Source organism: Perognathus longimembris, chromosome 10 (assembly GCF_023159225.1).
Source record: "Perognathus longimembris pacificus isolate PPM17 chromosome 10, ASM2315922v1, whole genome shotgun sequence".
In the NCBI taxonomy this organism is placed as follows: Eukaryota; Metazoa; Chordata; class Mammalia; order Rodentia; family Heteromyidae; genus Perognathus; species Perognathus longimembris.
Genome location: NC_063170.1, coordinates 28505328 through 28524437, shown reverse-complemented (window position 1 = coordinate 28524437; position 19110 = coordinate 28505328). Strand labels below are relative to the sequence as shown.

Sequence of the window (19110 nt, the reverse complement as noted above, 5' to 3'; positions counted from 1 at the left end):
GCCTCCATCAGATGGAATGACACTGCCCCATTTGTAAAGAAATGGAAGGACTTTGGAAAAAATCATATTAAGTGAAGTGACCCAGACCCAAAGAAGCATAAACCCTATGGTGTCCCTCACAGGGAATAGCTAGTACAAGATTAGGCTAGTCATGGTAGAAGATCAAAATACCCAACAGCTGCACCCATATGATCACATAAGATGATGCCAAGTGAAATGAGCTCCACATTACGGAGACAAGAGTTATACCCATGTGAAACCATATCTTTTGTATTTTATTATTATTTTTTCCTTGTCTGTTTGTTTGTTCGATTATTTTGTTCAGTTTTGTTTCTCTTGTATTCCCTTCCTGTGGTTGTACCCCCGCTACTACTATATATTCATCCGAATACCCTGGATACTGTTTATACAGGTATTAGAACTGGGGAAGGGAAACGGAACACCAAAACTGAGAGACAAAGGACAAAAAGACAAACCATTCCAAAAACAATACCTACAAAACCATTTGGTGTAAATCAACTGCACAACTCGGGGGAGAGAGGGTAAGGTGGAGGGGTGAAACAATGAGGGAGGAGGTAACAAGTTGAACAAGAAATGTACTCACTGCCTTACATATGAATCTGTAACCCCTCTGTACCACACTTAGACAATAAAGAAAAAAGTTTAATTTAAAAAAAGAATAAATCTTATTTATTTAAGATGATGTTTAAATAAAACTATTGAAAAATATGTGCGTATATATGACTCTGAATAATAAAATATAAACAAAATGAAAAACAATCAATTTTAGTTTTAATTAATAGTATTTAAATATATTTCATTTTGGTTAGATTTGCATTTAAATTTTTAAAGGACTCTTATAGGAACCAGAGTCCTTTAAAATCAAAAGAGGTAAGTATCTTTTAATCTGCCCTTGTTAGTCCTGAATGTGACCCTGCCCACCCTCCCTGCCTCCGCAGCCAACAGTACAAGAAATGTATCCAATGCCTAATGTATGAAACTGTAACCTCTCTGTATATCAGTTTGATAATAAAAATTGGAAAAAAATAAATAAAATGGCAAAAAGCTAATTTTATTGAAGAAAACTTTTTGTTCATTGTAAGTAACACTCCTGGCAAGTAATTTCTCCTATTTTTTGTATGCTAGCAATGTGGGCTTTCCCAGTATATTAACTATGCTCTACTTTTCAAGCGATATTTTGGTGACACACTAGTTTAAATAAACTTTTTGTTTATTTGGCAGATTTAAAAACAATTTTAAGTCTCACTTGTGATGCCTGTGATATACAGTCATAAAACTATGATATACAAGTCAATTGTCTTGACATTTTTCTCCTGTGATATTTCTGTCAATTAGTTTTATATTTGAAAATTTCTAATGAGAAAAGTGAGATGAGATTCAGTGGCAGCAAAACCAGAAAGGAGGAAGGAAGCACCTCAACAACTTATCGAATTGAGGATAAGTTACAGCCAAAATAAATGGAAGTTCAGAAACAGGGTTAGTGGAGGCACAAATGTCCTGATGTCCATTTAATATTTTAAAATAAATTATCTTGCAATGAAGAACACACTTGGTATATTAGTTCTGGAATTACCATGTTTGTTTTTTTTTTTTTTGTTTCTCCCAAATTTGTCATTTTTGGAGAGGTAAACTTTTTTTCTGTTTAGAAAGGAGAAATCAGGAGCCTGGACAGCCTTTTATCAGATCACCTTGCATCCAAGATAGGAATCTGCAAGTATAGGTCCTTAGGGTACCCAAGGATAAAACATGCTTAATGCTTTCTTCTGCCATTGAGAGCATGTCTTCAGTATCTACCTCTGCTTTTTGCTGCAGCAGTGCAGATTTGCCAGTCTCAAAACTATTTTTTAAATTTTAATCTTTTTATTTATTGTAAGAGTAATGAACGAGGGGTTAGTTACATAAGTAAGATAATGAGTACATTTCTTTTTAAACACTGTTACCCCCGTCTCTCATTTCTCCTGCTTACTTACCTCACTAACTTTCCCCACTCCCCTCACCCCCAAATGAAAACCTAATTTTTTAAGAATTCATAAATTGAGATAATGTTAGTTTCTTATTTCACTGTACTGGTCAGCCATTGTATGAATAACTTTGTTACCTTTGTTATTTAACATCAAAAGAAGCTTTCTTTTTTTTTTTCTTTCAAATTTTTATTATCAAACTGATGTACAGAAAGGTTACAGTTTTATACGTTAGGCATTGGATACATTTCTTGTACTGTTTGTAATTAAAGAGCATAATTTGCTTTCATTATGTCTTCTACATGTCTTAGTCAAATGGGGAAGCTACAGAAAGATGAAGCAGATGGCATCAAACCACACATACACACACACACACACACACACACACACACACAACCTAGAGCTCTGAACTTACATCTTCATAAATGTCAAAAAAGGTGGCAACCATGGCATCTCTGATTAAATTTAAGTCTGTCAGCTCCCAGTAGACTTTGAACATCCGGTGCACCTCCTCACAGCTTACATTATTGCAGGGTACATTCTCCAGTAAGAAGGCCTGTTGATTGCTGTAGGACACACAAAGGCATTTAGTTAATATAACACAGTGCTCTGAAGCATTGTGTGGGATTTCTGAGAATCAAGGAGATATTAACTGGCATATGGTGAAATTACATTGAATATTTCACACCCAACTGGTATTGTACTAATATTGTTGTAAGAAGACTAAAAGGCTCTCTTTTGTAAGATTTTGGCAAAAATCCTCCTCCTCCTCCTCCTTTTTTTTTCTTGAGACAAGTAAGTTGCTGGCCTCTCTTCTTTACATGGATTTCTAAATTCATCCCTCCTTCCTCTATTCTTAACTCCGCAGTCATTGACCCTATGTTCCATTACTAGTTTCTGGTCTAAGTCATTATCCACACATTTAGACATTTTACTGCTCAATGAATATCTGGATTATAACTAGTGACCCCCTGAAATTCTAAGTTATGTAAACCTGAAGTAGTGAACTTCAGCAGCCCTTCCAGGCAGCAGGTGGACTGCTGTCTTCTCAGGTAACAGAAGGAATACACTTGGCAGTTATTGGGTTTTCTCTCTGGTATATGCTCCACAAGTTATCAGTTTAGATTCTGCAGCCTAATTATTGGATTCAAATGTTCGTTCTCTTACTTGGAAGATCTGTACCCTAGAGCAAATCATTTAACTTTACTCTGAGACTCAGATATTTATTTGTAATTATAATAAAACGTCTTATAGCATGAGATCATTGTGAAGTTGAAATTAAATCTGAATGATAAGTATTTTGGAGAATTTCTGGTAACCAGTCAGTACTCAGTATTACCTTTATTCTTATTAAGATGTGCAACACAATGCCATGTTTATATTTAATCCTTCTTAGATATAAAAGTCTGTTGTGTAAACTGTGACTTTATGGAATAGATTCTCTGTGTAGGCATACTGTGTATATATCTGTGTGGGTATATATGTGTAGCATATGTGTTTCTTCATTTCCTTATGTGCTCATAGACTACTGCATGCCATAGACTGCTACAGCTGATTATGGTATAACTTTTATTATTTCTTCTAATAAATGAAATCTATAAAGACAGCTTTTTTCAATATGAAAATATTATTTTGGGGCTGAGAATGTGGCTGAGTGGTAGAGTGCTTGCCTAGCATGTACGAAGCCCTGGGTTTGATTCCTCAGTACCACATAAAGCCAGTGGTAGAGTGCTATAGCACTTGAACACAGAGCGGATCAGAGACATAGTACAGGCCCTGAGTTCAAGCCCCAGGGCTAGCAAAAAGAAAAAAAAGAAAAGAAAAAATTATATATTACTTTGAGGTCAAGTGCTAATGGCTCACACAAGTAATTATGGCTATTTGAGAGGCAGATACAGGGAAGGAAAAATTTTCAAGTCCAGCCCAGGTGAAAAAGATGGATGTGGTAGCATGAGCCTGTTACCTCAGCTATGTGGGAGATTTAAGAATGATCACAGTCATACCATGTGAAATTATGCCTTTTTCTTTTGTCTTTCTTCTCCATGGTTTTTACCCCTGATGTCGCTGTAACTGATTTTGATACCTTGGGTATTGTATATACGTTTATTGGAACTAGGGAAGGGAAGGGGAGCATCAAAATGGAGAGACAAAGGATAAAAGATGAACCAATGCAACAGCAATACTTACAAAACTATAAGCTGTAAACCAGCCGTACAACTCATGGGGAGAAGGGAAGGTGGGAGAAAAATGAGGGAGTTGGTAACAAGTTGGATAAGAAATGTACTCACTGCCTTACCTATGAAACTGTAACCCCTCTGTACATCACTTTGACAATAAATAAAGAATACACACACACACACACACACACACACACACACACACACACACACACACACACACACACACACAATGATCACTGTACTAGGCCAGCCTAGACAGAAAAGTTTGTGAGATACCTATACCAACAGAGATGGCTATGGTAGTACATGCTATTCCAGCTATGGTGGGAAGCTAAAATAGAAGGACCATTTGTGAGGCTTGCCTGGACAAATATTGAGACACTATTTAAAAAATAACCAGGGAAGAAGGGCTGGAGGCAGGACTATAGCAGTAGAAAGCCTGCCTAATAAGCACAAAGCCCAGAATTGTTGATTTGGAAAATCTAAACTGGATCAGTTGTAAGAAATAAAAAGTTGTGTTTAATATGGGTTGGGAGCCTATACTAATAAAGATTAGTATAAGGATTGTCCAAATAAAAGATTTCAGCAGTTTACTAGAACAGTTCTCTAGCTAATGAGATAAGAACTCTTGAGTTGTTACATTTACTTGGAAAATTGTGGGGTGATCATGCTCCACACCTAACACATAGAAAGAATAAATGATTTCCTCTTTGTTACTTTCTGCTATAGTCTATAATCAATGTACCATACTGTCCAATCCTTGGGTGGTAGCATGCTCTACTTCTTTTTTCAAGGCTATTTCATGGATTTAATTATTTACTATTATGTTCAGGCTATGTTTTTTAAATATACAACAAAACCTTAATTGTATTTTCACAGTTTAAAAGGTTATTCCAAATTTTTGGTATGTATTATGTGTTTGGGAAAATGATAACTGGCTTAAGAGTTCATGTAAATTAAGTGTAAAACTAAGGACCTGCAAAAGTTCAGTTGTTTTAAATCTACTGAATTCTATAAGGCTAAGGCCAACATTTTACCTGTGAAAATACAGTGATTTGGCTGGGAGGAAAAAAACCTGGATCTATTTGATTTTGACACTTGGGGAGAATGATGATATTTTCAAATCAAATTCTCAAACCTATTACAAAGTTATTGTAAGGAATACAGCCATTAAAAATAAAAATTCTTACTTTCCAAGGTTAAACACTGTTAATGAATTGGTATTAATCTTTTCAAACTTCACTCTCCTTCCAGTCACATAAAAATATGGTATTATATATACCCTTAGAACAAGCTAAAATAATCAAATCCAGTTGGGCTAAGGATCAAAATGTTGCTGACTGTTCTGCATAAAAAAAAACCACACTTACATAGAGGTACACACACACACATTATTGTTCCTTGGGCACTTGTATGAGGATTGCCAGTAATGTCATCTGGCCAAAGATGTATATTTTAAATGTCAACAGGTAAATTAAAATGGCCCTCTAAAAGGTGCTAGTCTATATTTCCAACAGTGTATGAGTGTCTCTTTTATATCTTTTCAATTATTAGCAGTATTGCATCTTATTCTTGCCAACTGAATAGCTTTAAATGACCTAATTTTTTGATTATGAGAAGCTGTCTTTTATGTTTTTCAGCTATTCATTTTTCTATGAAATCACTCTTTTTTGTATTGAATTTCAGACCTCTGATTGCTTTGGGACACTAGCCCATTCCCTGTTTTTCTTATATCTTGTTTATGAAGTAGGAATAATAAAAATAGTATTACTTCATATGGTTGTCAACGATTAAATGAGAACATATAGGACAGTGTTTAGTTCCTGCCTATACAAAGCTCAACACATTAACTGTATTATTATTGTGTTCATATTACTGTTAGTTTGATAAACATATCTTCTCAATCCTTTGTTTTATTAAATTTATGTTGACTGTGTTCTGAGGTAAAATATTACAATATTCAGGTAGTCATTTTTGTGCCAATTGTTTCATTTCCTCCCCTTTCCTCTAGTGGCATTTTCCTTGCTTGAAATGTGCTCTGCCATTTATGCCATGCCTATACCCTTTTCTGCTTTAGTCATTTGTCAGGTAGGTTATCATGTTTTATGGCTCAGGGCCAGTCTCACACCATATTTCTCTTACTCCTGCCTCCAAGGTGATTAGATTACAGGCCTAAAACACTATACCCAACTTGTTGGTTGTGAGAGTCCCATACTTTTTGGCTAGGCTGGCTTCTAACTGAGATAGTCTCAATCTTTGTCTCTTGAGTATTTGGGATTACAGGCGTGAGCTGCCATGCCTGTCCTCAATATTTCTTCTACATTGAAGTTTAAAAAAATGTTAAAGGAAGTTCATCATGAAGATGGAAAATGACAATCTAAATTTATACAAAAGAAAGAGCATTGGCTTTACATAATTTCAAAAATGTAGGCAAATATACAATGGGTTTTGTTCAAATCTCTTTAAAGAGAATTAAAATTAAACAAATAAAACTCACATAATATGGTATTAACAAATGCAAGTAAACAGATAAAAGATGTGTGATAAAAATAGCACCAACCCAGAAAAGAGAAATAAATATATTGCTTCAAGGTTCTAAAGTTATAAGTGAGATGGTATAACAGCATCTAAGGATAGATGGTAAATCCTAAGATTTACCGGTAAGATACATAGTAAATATAACAACAAAAAGGTAAAATGTAATATCAAAAAAACATTTCAAATGAGAGCAGAAACAGAACAACAAAATAATATGGTAGACCGAAACTAGCTATAGCAATATTATGATGAAATATAAAGTTAAAGTACAAACTGAAAGGCATAGATTCTCAAAGTTGAATTAATAACCTAATGCTTAACTAATTCCACTTATAAGAAATCTACCTTATGAAAAACTAAAGCCATTCCCTTTAAAATCAGGAACAAGGCAGGGATGTCCACTCTCTCCCCTGCTCTTCAACATAGTACTAGAATTCCTAGCCAGAGCAATCAGGCAAGAAGAAAATATAAAGGGGATCCAAGTAGGTAAAGATGAAGTTAAACTCTCTCTCTTCGCAGATGACATGATCCTATACCTAAAGAATCCCATAGACTCTACCCCCAAGCTACTAGAGCTAATCCAAAACTTTGGCAAAGTTGCAGGATATAAAATAAACCTTCAAAAATAAACGGCCTTTCTCTATGCTAACGACCCAAAGACCGAGGCTGATATCAGGAAAGCAACACCCTTTGCAATAGCCCCCAAAAACATAAAATACCTAGGAATAACCTTAACCAAAGAAGTGAAAGACTTCTTTGAGGAGAACTTTAAAAGCTTGAAAAACGAAATTAAGTCAGAACTAAGGAAATGGAAAAACCTCCCATGCTCCTGGATTGGGAGGATTAATATAATCAAAATGGCAATATTGCCAAAGGCTATCTACAAATTCAATGCAATACCCATTAATATCCCAACACCATTTTTTGATGAAATAGAGGAAGCAATTGGGAAATTCATATGGAATAATAAAAGACCTAGAATAGCAAAAACAATCCTAAGCAGAAAGAACAGTGCTGGGGGAATTACAATACCCAACTTCAAGCTGTACTATAAAGCTATAGTAATAAAAACAGCTTGGTATTGGCACCAGAACAGGCCTGAAGACCATGGAACAGAATTGAAGACCCGGGAATGAACCCACAGAACTACGCCTACTTAATATTTGATAAAGGGGCTAAAACAATAGTTTGGAAGAAAGATAGCCTCTTTAACAAATTGTGCTGGAAAAACTGGCTCAACACATGCAACAAACTAAAACTAGATCCTTATATATCACCCTGCACCAAAATCAATTCCAAATGGATTAAAGACCTTGAAATCAAAACCGACACCCTGAAAACACTAAAGGAAGAAGTTGGAGAAACACTTGGGCGCCTTGGCACAGGACGGAACTTCCTTAACAAAGACCCTGAAAGGTTACAAATCAAAGAAAGGTTGGACAAATGGGACTGCATCAAACTGCAGAGCTTCTGCATGGCAAAGGACATAGCTTGCAAGATAAACAGAAAGCCCACAGACTGGGAGAAGATCTTTACCGGCCATTCAACAGACAAAGGCCTCATATCTAAAATATATGCAGAACTAAAAAAATTATCTTCCTCCAAAACAAAACCACAAAGAACTAACAGCCCACTCATCAAGTGGGCTAAAGACCTACAAAGAGACTTCTCTGATGAGGAAATGAGAATGGCCAAGAGACATATGAAAAAGTGCTCTACATCACTGGCCATAAAAGAAATGCAAATCAAAACAACATTGAGATTCCATCTCACCCCAGTAAGAATGTCATATATCAAGAAAACTAACAATAACAGTTGTTGCAGGGGATGTGGCCAAAAGGGAATCCTACTTCATTGTTGGTGGGAATGTAAACTGGTTCAGCCACTCTGGAAAGCAGTATGGAGATTCCTCAGAAGGCTAAATGTAGAACTCCCCTATGACCCAGCAACCCCACTTTTGGGTATTTATCCAAAAAACCACAAACAAAATCACAGTAAAGCCACCAGCACAACAATGTTCATTGCAGCGCAATTTGTCATAGCGAGAATCTGGAACCAACCCAGATGCACCTCCGTAGACGAATGGATCAGGAAAATGTGGTACATATACACAATGGAATTTTATGCCTCTATCAGAAAGAATGACATTGTTCCATTTGTAAGGAAATGGAAGGACTTGGAAAAAATTATACTAAGTGAAGTGAGCCAGACCCAAAGAAACATGGACTCTATGGTCTCCCTTATTGGGAATAATTAGCACAGGATTAGGCAAGCCACAGCAGAGGATCACAAGAGCCCAATAGCAATACCCTTATGATCACATAAGATGATGCTAAGTGAAATGAACTCCATTTTATAGAAATGATTGTTATATCACAGTTGTAACTACTTTCAACATCCCATGTGTATCTGTAGTTTATACTGTTGATAATGTTCTTGTATCACCTTCTTGGACTGTATCTACACTATCTCTGTAATCTTGTCTGAGTATATTGGAAACCGTGTATACTGGTACTAGAATTAGGAAATTGAGAGGGAATACCAAAATTGAGAGACAAAGGGTAAATTAAGAGAAACAACAACAAAAGCAATACTTGCAAAACTGTATGGTGTAAGTGAACTGAACACCTCCGGGGGGAAAGGGGGAGGGGGGAGGGGGGTATGAGGGACAAGGTAACAAACAGTACAAGAAATGTATCCAATGCCTAATGTATGAAACTGTAACCTCTCTGTACATCAGTTTTATAATAAAAACTTAAAAAAAAGAAATCTACCTTAAATATAAGCACATAAACAGGGTGAAAATTAAGAGATAAGACAAACTAGTCATACAGAAAGCAAAATGACAACCTACAGAATATAAACACCTGCAAATCATATCTAAAAGCGTTGGGGATGTTGCTTAGTGTTAAATAATTTTCTAGTATATGTAAGTCCCCAGTTTCAATATCTAGTACTATAAGGAAACAAAAAGGAGATATAAGAGATATATATGGACCATGTTCATGGATATATGGCTCAGTATTAGTTAATGTAAATTATTCCCAAACTGTTACACAGACTCAATGGAATTAAAATCAAACACTCAGCAGATTTTCCCCTTATTTTTGCAGAAATTGACAAGTGGATCCTAAAATTTGTAGAAAGGGCTAAGGACCTACAATGGACAAAACTATGTCAGAAAATAATTGTAAAGTTGAAAGACTAATACTATCTGACTTCTTATTTAAAGCAGTAAACAGAATAGAACAAAAGAGAATAGAATAAAGAAGTAAACCTACATTGAAAGGGAATACCAAATTTGAGAGACACAGGGTAAAAAAAGACAAACAACTACAAAAGCAATACTTGCAAAGCTGTTTGGTGTAAGTGAACTGAACACCTCCGTGGGGGGGGGGGAAGGGAAAGGGGGAGGTGGGGAATGAGGGACAAGGTAACAAACTGTACAAGAAATGTATCCAGTGACTAACGTATGAAACTGTAACCTTTCTGTACATCAGTTTGATAATAAAAATTTGAAAAAAAATAAAATAATATCAGTTGATTTTCATTAAAAAGCAAAGCCGATCAAAAAGAAAGTCTTTTCAACAAATGATTTATGAAAAAATGAACTTAGATGCATACTATGTGTCATATGTAAGCATTAAAACAAAATGTATCATAAACATAATGGAAAATCTAGGACTATATATCTGGGACAAAACATAGGAGTAAATCTGTGTTAGGTAAAAATTTCTTAGCAGTGATACTAAAGCAACAATCAACAAAAGGAAAATTTTTCAAAATTAAGTGCTTCTGTACTTTGAAAGGCATTGTTCAGAGAATAAAAAATCAAAAGACTTAAAATATTTGAAAGCAACATATATAATAACAAAGGCATATGTATCTCATATATATAAAGTACTCTTCACACTTATTAAAGTATGAGCAAAAGACTTGAAAGGCACTTCACCAAAGAGTTTAAGTGAGATGTAAATAAGCATAAGAAAAGATAGTCAATAATAATTTATGAGAAGTAAAAATTCAAAATATAAAATCAAAATAGGACTGACAAAAGAGAAACCCTGTTTTGGGGAGAATGTAGATATACTAGACTGGTTTAGTATTTACTGAAGGAGTTAAATGTGTATTTTTCCTTCTTTTTTTTCTTTTCTTTTTGCGAGTCCTGGGGGCTTGAACTCAGGGCCTAGCACTGTCCATGCCTTCTTTTTGCTCAAGGCTAGCATTCTACCACTTGAGCCACAGTGCCACTTCTGGCTTTTTCTGTGTATGTGGTACTGAGGAATGGAACCCAGGGCTGCATGCATGCTAGGTAAGCATTCTACTTGTAGGCCACATTTTTAGCCCCTAAATATGTATTTAAGAAATGATCCAGCTCCGCCATTCTCTAATCCTTATCTAACACAAATGCAAGCCTAGTCTAAACAGTGACTTACATAGGAGATTTTATATGGGCCTTTGCAATAGGTGTATCTGATTTAAAAACAAAATATCCATCTTCATGTACATATAACAAGCAAATTTGTTTATAGTCACATAACCAAATACTTCATAGTAGTAAACAATAAACTAAACATACATATGAAATCAAAGATGACTCTCAGTATTATGCTGAGTGATCTAGACAGGAGATCACATGTCACACATAGTATGGCCCCATTTATATAAAACATTAAGCAATAATATAATGCTACAGTGACAGTAAGCAAATCAGTGATGATCTGTTGGAAAAAAGAAAGTTTACAATGGGTTAAAAGGATATTCATGGGTGGTAAGTTTGCTTGTTATTTTGAATAAGTCAGTATTTTATAGGTGCACATATGAATCAAATTACACAGTGTAGATCAATTAAATCTCAAGGCATTCTAACAAAAAATACAAGTAACAAAGGAGAAATAAACTAAATATCACAATGAAAGATGGTGTGCTTCAAAGGACAACCTGAAGAAAGTAAAAAGAAGCACAGACCTATAACAGCACAAGAAGGCTGAAACAGGAGGGTTTCAAGCTCAGTGGGAGGTTGGGCTCCACAGTGAGAATCTATCACCTAAGAAAAATAAAAGAAAAAGGTAGCCCTTTAACATATACAATTTTTATGTTTTTCTATACCAGCTAACTTTTTCTCCCACATATTAAGTCATGAGACTTGTACCTAGAATATACAAAGAACTATTTCAATTATAACAAAAGAAAATCCAGTCTAAAAAGGGGGCAAAGGAACTAAATAGAGTTTTCCCAAAAGGGTATAGAAATGTCCGATAAACACACAAAAGAATGTAAAAATTATTTGCCAGAGAGCTGCCACTGTTACAAACTTATTTTTTTACACTCCAGATGGGAATGTAAGATGGCGCAGTTGCTCTGGAAAACAATTTTGGAGTTCTTCAAATGGTATATTGGAAGAGAAACAAAATACCAAATATTGTATATTGTATAACTGTATTTATATGAAATATGCAGACTAGGAAATGTCTAGACATGGAAAGTAGACCATTGGTTTTCTAGGACTGTTGGAAGTGAGGAACAATGGGGGAGTGGAATGTGATGAGCTAAAATGAGTAGTTCTTTACAGAATAATGAAATGTTCTATAATCAGTTGTGATACTGAATATATAACTGGGTCAATATGAATTGTACATGGCAGATGAGTTATATGGTGTATGAATTATTATCTCAACAGTTAAATTTGAAAAGCAATTGCAGAAAATGTTAACACATTAGTATGGTAAGTTCTTAAGTCACCAAGCATGTAAAATGCACAAATACCACTTCTCTGTATATGTTATTTATACATCTAGTTTACAATCTTTTGAGACTGGTCTTAATTTCTCTTCTAAGTTCATAAGATTGTTGTTGCTTCTCAATACAATACCACTTGATGAAGTGTGTTATTCTACTTCTTAATGTGCTATGTGCAAATGTCTTATTTCTCATTAAGAAAGGTAGCTGATGGACCATTTAACTTAAAAGTTTGATTTTCTCCCTGGCTGCTCTTAGAGCTTGTGTGTCCATTTGAATCATTTCTACCTCCAATAAGTTCTGTTCTTTTAGATTCTTCTTAATTCTCTTCCTCCTAATTCCCCAATTTCATTATCAGCCTAGGTTTGTATAGAAGGAAAATGGGCTTCAGTTTTGGAGTGTGTCTACCATCTCAGGTAAACTTTAGGAAATGCAGTTTTATAATGTGGAAAAAAAATTAAGAGGAAACATATATTGCATTAGGAATCACCTAAAGATAAAACTTTTAAAGATTCTGCTGCCCTGAAGCCCATGTTGCCTGCTACTGGTTAGCAGTGGTAACCAGTATCAGCTAACCTAATGTAAAACTTATACTGTGAAATACTAAAAAATTATTAAAGTTTTCTTGAATAAGGTTCACTTGTACTCTGGGAAAAAAAATCAATAAATTTATTCCTCAGGCAACAAGGATAAAAAAGTCAGTGATTAGGTAGTAAATGTTTCTTAAATGGAAAAAGAAAAAGAGTATCTTTTGTAGAGCAAGGCAAAGGGCAAAAGGCAAAGGAAAATGTAGTGGAATGTGAGTTGGATTGCTGAAAGTTTATTTCAAGCAAATGAGCAGAAGGGTTCTCTCAGGTTTTATCTTTATTTGGAGACCTTTATGTTAGCTGATCTTATAGCCAATGCAAGATTTTCTTCCCAGTAATGTTTTGTTATATAAAATGAAATATACTGCCCATTTTTTCAGTAGGGTATTCAGGTAAGCATTTTTTTTTTTTTTGCAAGGCTGGGGATCCAAACCAGGATCTCTACAGAGTAGGTAAATGTTCTACCACTGATTGTCTACATAAATTTCTGGACATACTACAAATTATAAAGTGCAAGGTAGAAAGAAAAAAAATACTGGTTGGGAAATTATAATTCTCCTTATTTGGTTGGTAACTTTACAGGAGGCAATGTTGGGAGGGAGAAGGGGAAAGAGACAGAGAGTTAAAGACACAGGGAAAGGATTTTCATCGTAGGGGTAACCTAATAAAAGCAGTTACACCAAAAGCAGGTTTAGGAGAGAGAATATACTTCAAGGATTCCTAGGCTGTAACACCCAGGGGGAAAGTATAGTAGGCAGTTTGATGAAGAACAATAGACAGAGAATTAGCACAGAAACTGTGTCCACAAAGGATTTTCAGAAGAGAAGGTAGAGGAACGGTTGGATATGACAGCCATAACCATGTGAATTTCAGAAGAAAGTAACTGCTAACCTAATGTTGGCAAGAATCTAATAACATAAAGATTTCTACTGGGTTTGTCACTTAGAAGTCATGGGGGCAGAAAGAGCTTTAGAGACTGCAATTGGCTGGAGGTGGAAGTTGTAAAGAAAGAAATATTTACTATGAATTAAATTTAATGGCGTTTCCTTGCTGATGAGCAAGGAAGCAGCAATGAGTCAGGCAGCCCTCAGTGGTAGAGGTGGTCAGAAGCTCTGCTTTGCAGCAGACAGCTCTTACAGACAAAACAGTGAAAAGCTGAGACAGCTGGCTGGAGATAAAAGTATAGAGAAAGCCAATTGCCAACTTAGTTTAATTTAGCACAGGTAGTAGAGGCAGCAGTATCAATTCTCCAAAACTTTTTTTTTTTTAATTGGGAAGACGGATACACATTTAAAGAAGGTCTGGGGTAAGAGAACAGAATGAAATTATTTTTAAGGCAATGGAGAGTGATTACTAATGTAGCAAGATCTAGAGGGAAGAGGCAAAACTGGATGGAGAAGGAATCAATCAGAAAAGTAAGTGAGAAAGTTGTTACAGGTAATTCTGGGTAAGGAATATCAACTTGGCTTAGAGAGGAAGCAGTACAAATGGAAAAGAAAAGATACCTGACCGTCATCCTTCTACAGAGAGCCCTATCTACTTGGTAGATGAGAGTGAAATGTAATTAAATTTTTCTGTGTCATGGCATCTTTGTGGCAAACAGAGAATTTTTAAGAATAAGTGAGTTAGAAAGGAAGGGAGAAATACATGATCAACTATGGATTTAGACACACTTGGAAAAGAAGGTCTGAGATCTGCTACAAATCTGCTACAGATCTGCTACAAATCTGTATGAGGTAGCTGAGGGAAGTGTGATATGGGAGAAAATTCAACTCTACTTTGTTCTTAAGGGCAGACAAAGGATAACACAAAGCAAAACAACACAACCCACAAGTATAAATATATAAAAATATACTTAGTGATAGATCAAAGCTTACATCAACAACATGGAAATGCACTTGATCTAAATATGACACCTCATGTGATTTGTTCAAGTTATAGTATGTGATATTCCAGGTATTCAATAACTGAACACTGGCTAAATCAATTGAATGAAAGATTTAGCAATTATTAAAATATTACTTACATGTAAAATAGTTAATATGTTAAGTAAAAATCTAGGTACAAACAGTATTAATGGTCAAATCTTGTTTCATAAAGTGAAAAAAAAACACACATGAAAACATACATACTCCTGAGACAATGAAGTAGAGCAGTAATGCATACTTATGATACACTTGTCTCTTGGTGGGTAGGATTTTAGGCATATTTTATTTTATTCACGTCTGCATTTGTATTGCTATAAGCAGTAGCTACCAGTCCCTCTCTCGAACTGTCTACTTCAATAACCTGCAAGATTTTAGAACTTTACTATAGCATCCTATAATGTTGCTTACTGTCTGTCTCTCCAGCTTGATTCAGAATTGTCTATCCAGCATCTATAATTGTGTTTCAAAAGAATAGGCACTCAAAATATTAATATTTTTGATGCCATTCCTGGTGCTTAAATCAAGGCCTGGGCATTGTCCTTGATGCTTTTGTGCTCAAGGCTATCATTCTACAGCTCATTGAACTACAGCTCCATTTCAGCTCTTTTGGTAGTTAATTGGAGATAAGAGTCTCATGGAGTTCCTGAGTGGGCAGGATTAAAGGCATGGGACAATGAAACCCAGTATATATGCAGAAAAGCTAACAGAGGCCAGGAGCTGAAGATTCTTGCCAGGAATACTAGCTACACAGAGTTAACAGGTAACCTTTCTGCAATAAGAAATTTAATAAAATCTTTATTTATTTTTAAGTACTGTCACATTTTCCTTCAACTCCGTTTTTTGTGAATCTGAGCATGGATAAACATTTCTTTGGATGCTTAATGAATCCACAAGGCCCAGAGAAGCCTTGGACTGCCACAGAAGAGAACAATGAATATGATGAGCAGGTATTAGTAACTTTCTTACTTTTTGGTGCTGGTACTGCAGCTTGAACTCAGACTAGGTGCTGTCCCTGAAGGTTTTCTTTCTTTTTCTTTTTATTTTTTGGTTTGTCATGGGGCTTGAACTCTGGGCCTGGGTGCTGTCCCCAAACTGCAGCTCAAGGCTAGCGCTCTACCACTCTGAGCTTAGCCCTGAGTTTTTGTGCACAAAGCTAGTGTGCTCTACCACTTTGAGTCTCAGTGCCATTTCCAGCTTTTTTTTTTTTGTAGTTAATTGGAGATGGGAGTCTCACAGACTTTCCTGCCAAGGATGGCTTTGTACTGCAATCTTCAGCCTTTAGGATTACAGGCATGAACCAGTGATGCCTGGCTTTGATGTTAATAATTCTCTCTCTCACCAGCTTCCCATCCCTGAATGTAAGCACTTTGCAGATCTTGATTACAGTGTCACTGCTCACATTATGTGAGATTCTTCTTTGAGGATATCTTGAGAAATTGTTTATTTTTAAGTGATGGTACCCCTTTAATCTAAGCAGCAAATGTGAGCTGAATTGTTATGGTTAAGGTCTGTAAATAAATTGTGTTTAAATAATTGGGGAGCTAATAGGTGGAGACAGCTTCAGAGCCCTGGCTCTCTGACTTAAGCAAATAGAAACTCAATTCAGTGTTACAGGTAAAATAGAATTTCAGTCTACCTAACAACAATAGAACAACTATCCTCTAACAAGGAACCTTTCCACTGGAATGGTCCAAATAAGGGTATTGCTTACTTTAACCAATCACACATTTTCTTTCCTTGTCTTTCTCCTCTTATGCTATCACTAAAGCTCACAATGCCTGTAGTCTGGAGTTGCCCAATTCATGAACTGTGCTTGCTCAGATACACTCTTTAAAAATTTAATGTTTAAGTTTACCTTTAAACAGATGGTTAGTATATTATTTGTACACACTATATATTTGTACACACATGAGATTTATGTGACTCTGACTTTTTGATTTTTATTAGAATATAATTCACGGGCTGGGGATATAGCCTAGTGGCAAGAGTGCCTGCCTCGGATACACGAGGCCCTAGGTTCGATTCCCCAGCATCACATATACAGAAAATGGCCTGAAGCGGCGCTGTGGCTCAAGTGGCAGAGTGCTAGCCTTGAGCGGGAAGAAGCCAGGGACAGTGCTCAGGCCCTGAGTCCAAGGCCCAGGACTGGCCAAAAAAAAAAAAAAAAAAAAGAATATAATTCACATCACAAATATATCACAAATTGTCATGTTTGGGTATATTTACCACCACTATTAATTCATTTCAGAACATTTAATCATTTCCACATAGAATACTACTCAATTGCAGTCACTCCATATATAAGGAATTTCTAAAATGTTTTAAACATTATTAGAGAAGACATGTTAGCTCATGTCTATAATCCCAACTATTGGAGAGGTAGAGATTAGGAGGATTATGGTTTGAGGCTAGCCCAGGCCCCCCCCCCCAAAAAAATAATAAAGCTAGCAGGAGCCCACTTCAACAAATCACAAGCATAGTGGTACATGTCTATAAAACCAGCTATGAAGCATACATAGATAGGTAGGAGCATCATGATTATGCTACACTCTATCTAAAAAGTAAGTAAAGGGAAAAGGGGCTGGAGTGTGTGGCTCAAGGGAAAGAGAACCTGTCTAGCAACTGCAAGGCCTGGAGTTCAAACTCTGTATCATCCTCTCTCCCAAAGTATCTATTTTGCCCAAGTAAATTCTCTGAAGGACAACTGATTCATCACATAGATTATTTTTAGATAAACCAGTTACATTCATCTAAGTGCAGGATCCCAATGAAATTCAATAAAAAACAAAGTGGCTTTTTTGTTATTAATCATGTTTTGTGATTATATTCTATTTCAAAACCAACTTCTATGAAATGTCCATTACTTCATGAGGGGTAAGAAATCTATGTACCTTAATACCTGTGAGACATAAGAGCTAACCACATTTAAGATTCAATCTTATGTTCCTGGGAAAACCCTGTAACATGCAGAGTTAAGATAATTATGTACCTTAAAAAAAGGCATTAGACCACCAATGAAAATGCATTAAAATAACATTAAACCAGGAATATACATAATTACCTATTAAACTCTTTATTAAGCAGAGGACAAAACATTTAGACAATTAGCTAAAGCTTGAGCTGAAAGAAAAAGCAGATGTAACACAGCCCTGCACAATACTGAAAAAGTTTCCCGTCATCAAGAATGTCTTGATCTTGGGTGACCCTCAAATGATTCTACTTCAGATTTAAGTTCAGTATGCTAAATTACTTTTCTTAAAAAAAAACAGCTACACTTATTACAAATTAAAATATTTTTTTCCTGAATAAAATAATAATCTGTGAACATGAGCACATCAATAATGTCAGACAATATCATTACGACTCAACACTGGGATCAAAGTCTTAACCAATGCAACAAGATTTAAAAAAGTCTTGATTCATCTGATTTTGTTTCAGTGTTATTCAATTCTTGAATCTATACTATAGTCTTCTTTGTGCATGCTTTGGGAAACACCAATTTCCTAGGATGATAGTGAGAAATAAATTAAATTCCGCATGTAAAGCTCTTAGCAAATCACTACATCATATCCTTAGGGCTAAGCAAATATTATCAATTATTTTAAGAAACTATACTGAAACAAAACTTGGGGTAAACAAGATAGTGACTACCCAAAGATGGTTCTATGCTATTTCCAAGAATTTGTGAAAGTGCTAGCTTAGGTGGAAAGTGGAACTTCTCAGAGGTGAAGTTAATGATACTGATATTACTAAAATAAATTTGTATGTATTATGACACAAAGCAATAGAAAATTAATATATAGTTACAGTAGCAACAGAAGATAAATATATAGAGAGAAAATGAATATATAAGATGGTGTGCTGCTATAAAATGATCACAAATACATCTGCAATAATTATATTTGAAGGTAAAAGTGGCATTGTAATTTATTAATGGATAAAGGCTGGAATTATTTTGAGATGTCTGATAGAAAAAGCCTAGATTGCCACGAAAAGGCAATTACTTGTACAAATATGGATGTTGACGTCTGACAGTGAAGACTCAACAGGATATAGAAAACATGATAAGAAGCTGCATATTTTCTTAAAGAATTCTTAAGTCATCATAAACAAACAACAGTGTTTACACACTTAGCCATTCATAGATGCATTTGGG

The 19110-nt window shown here is 35.4% G+C and overlaps 1 protein-coding gene across 1 annotated transcript in view; it reads right to left on the bottom strand.

Annotated features, from left to right (window-relative positions):
• Itfg1 (integrin alpha FG-GAP repeat containing 1) overlaps positions 1 to 19110 on the bottom strand; it is a 174147-nt gene that overhangs the window by 61858 nt on the left and 93179 nt on the right. The window contains exon 11 of the mRNA XM_048355677.1: positions 2398 to 2548. Within this exon, the coding sequence (XP_048211634.1) occupies positions 2398 to 2548 (151 nt within the window). The remainder of the gene's footprint in view (positions 1 to 2397; positions 2549 to 19110) is intronic.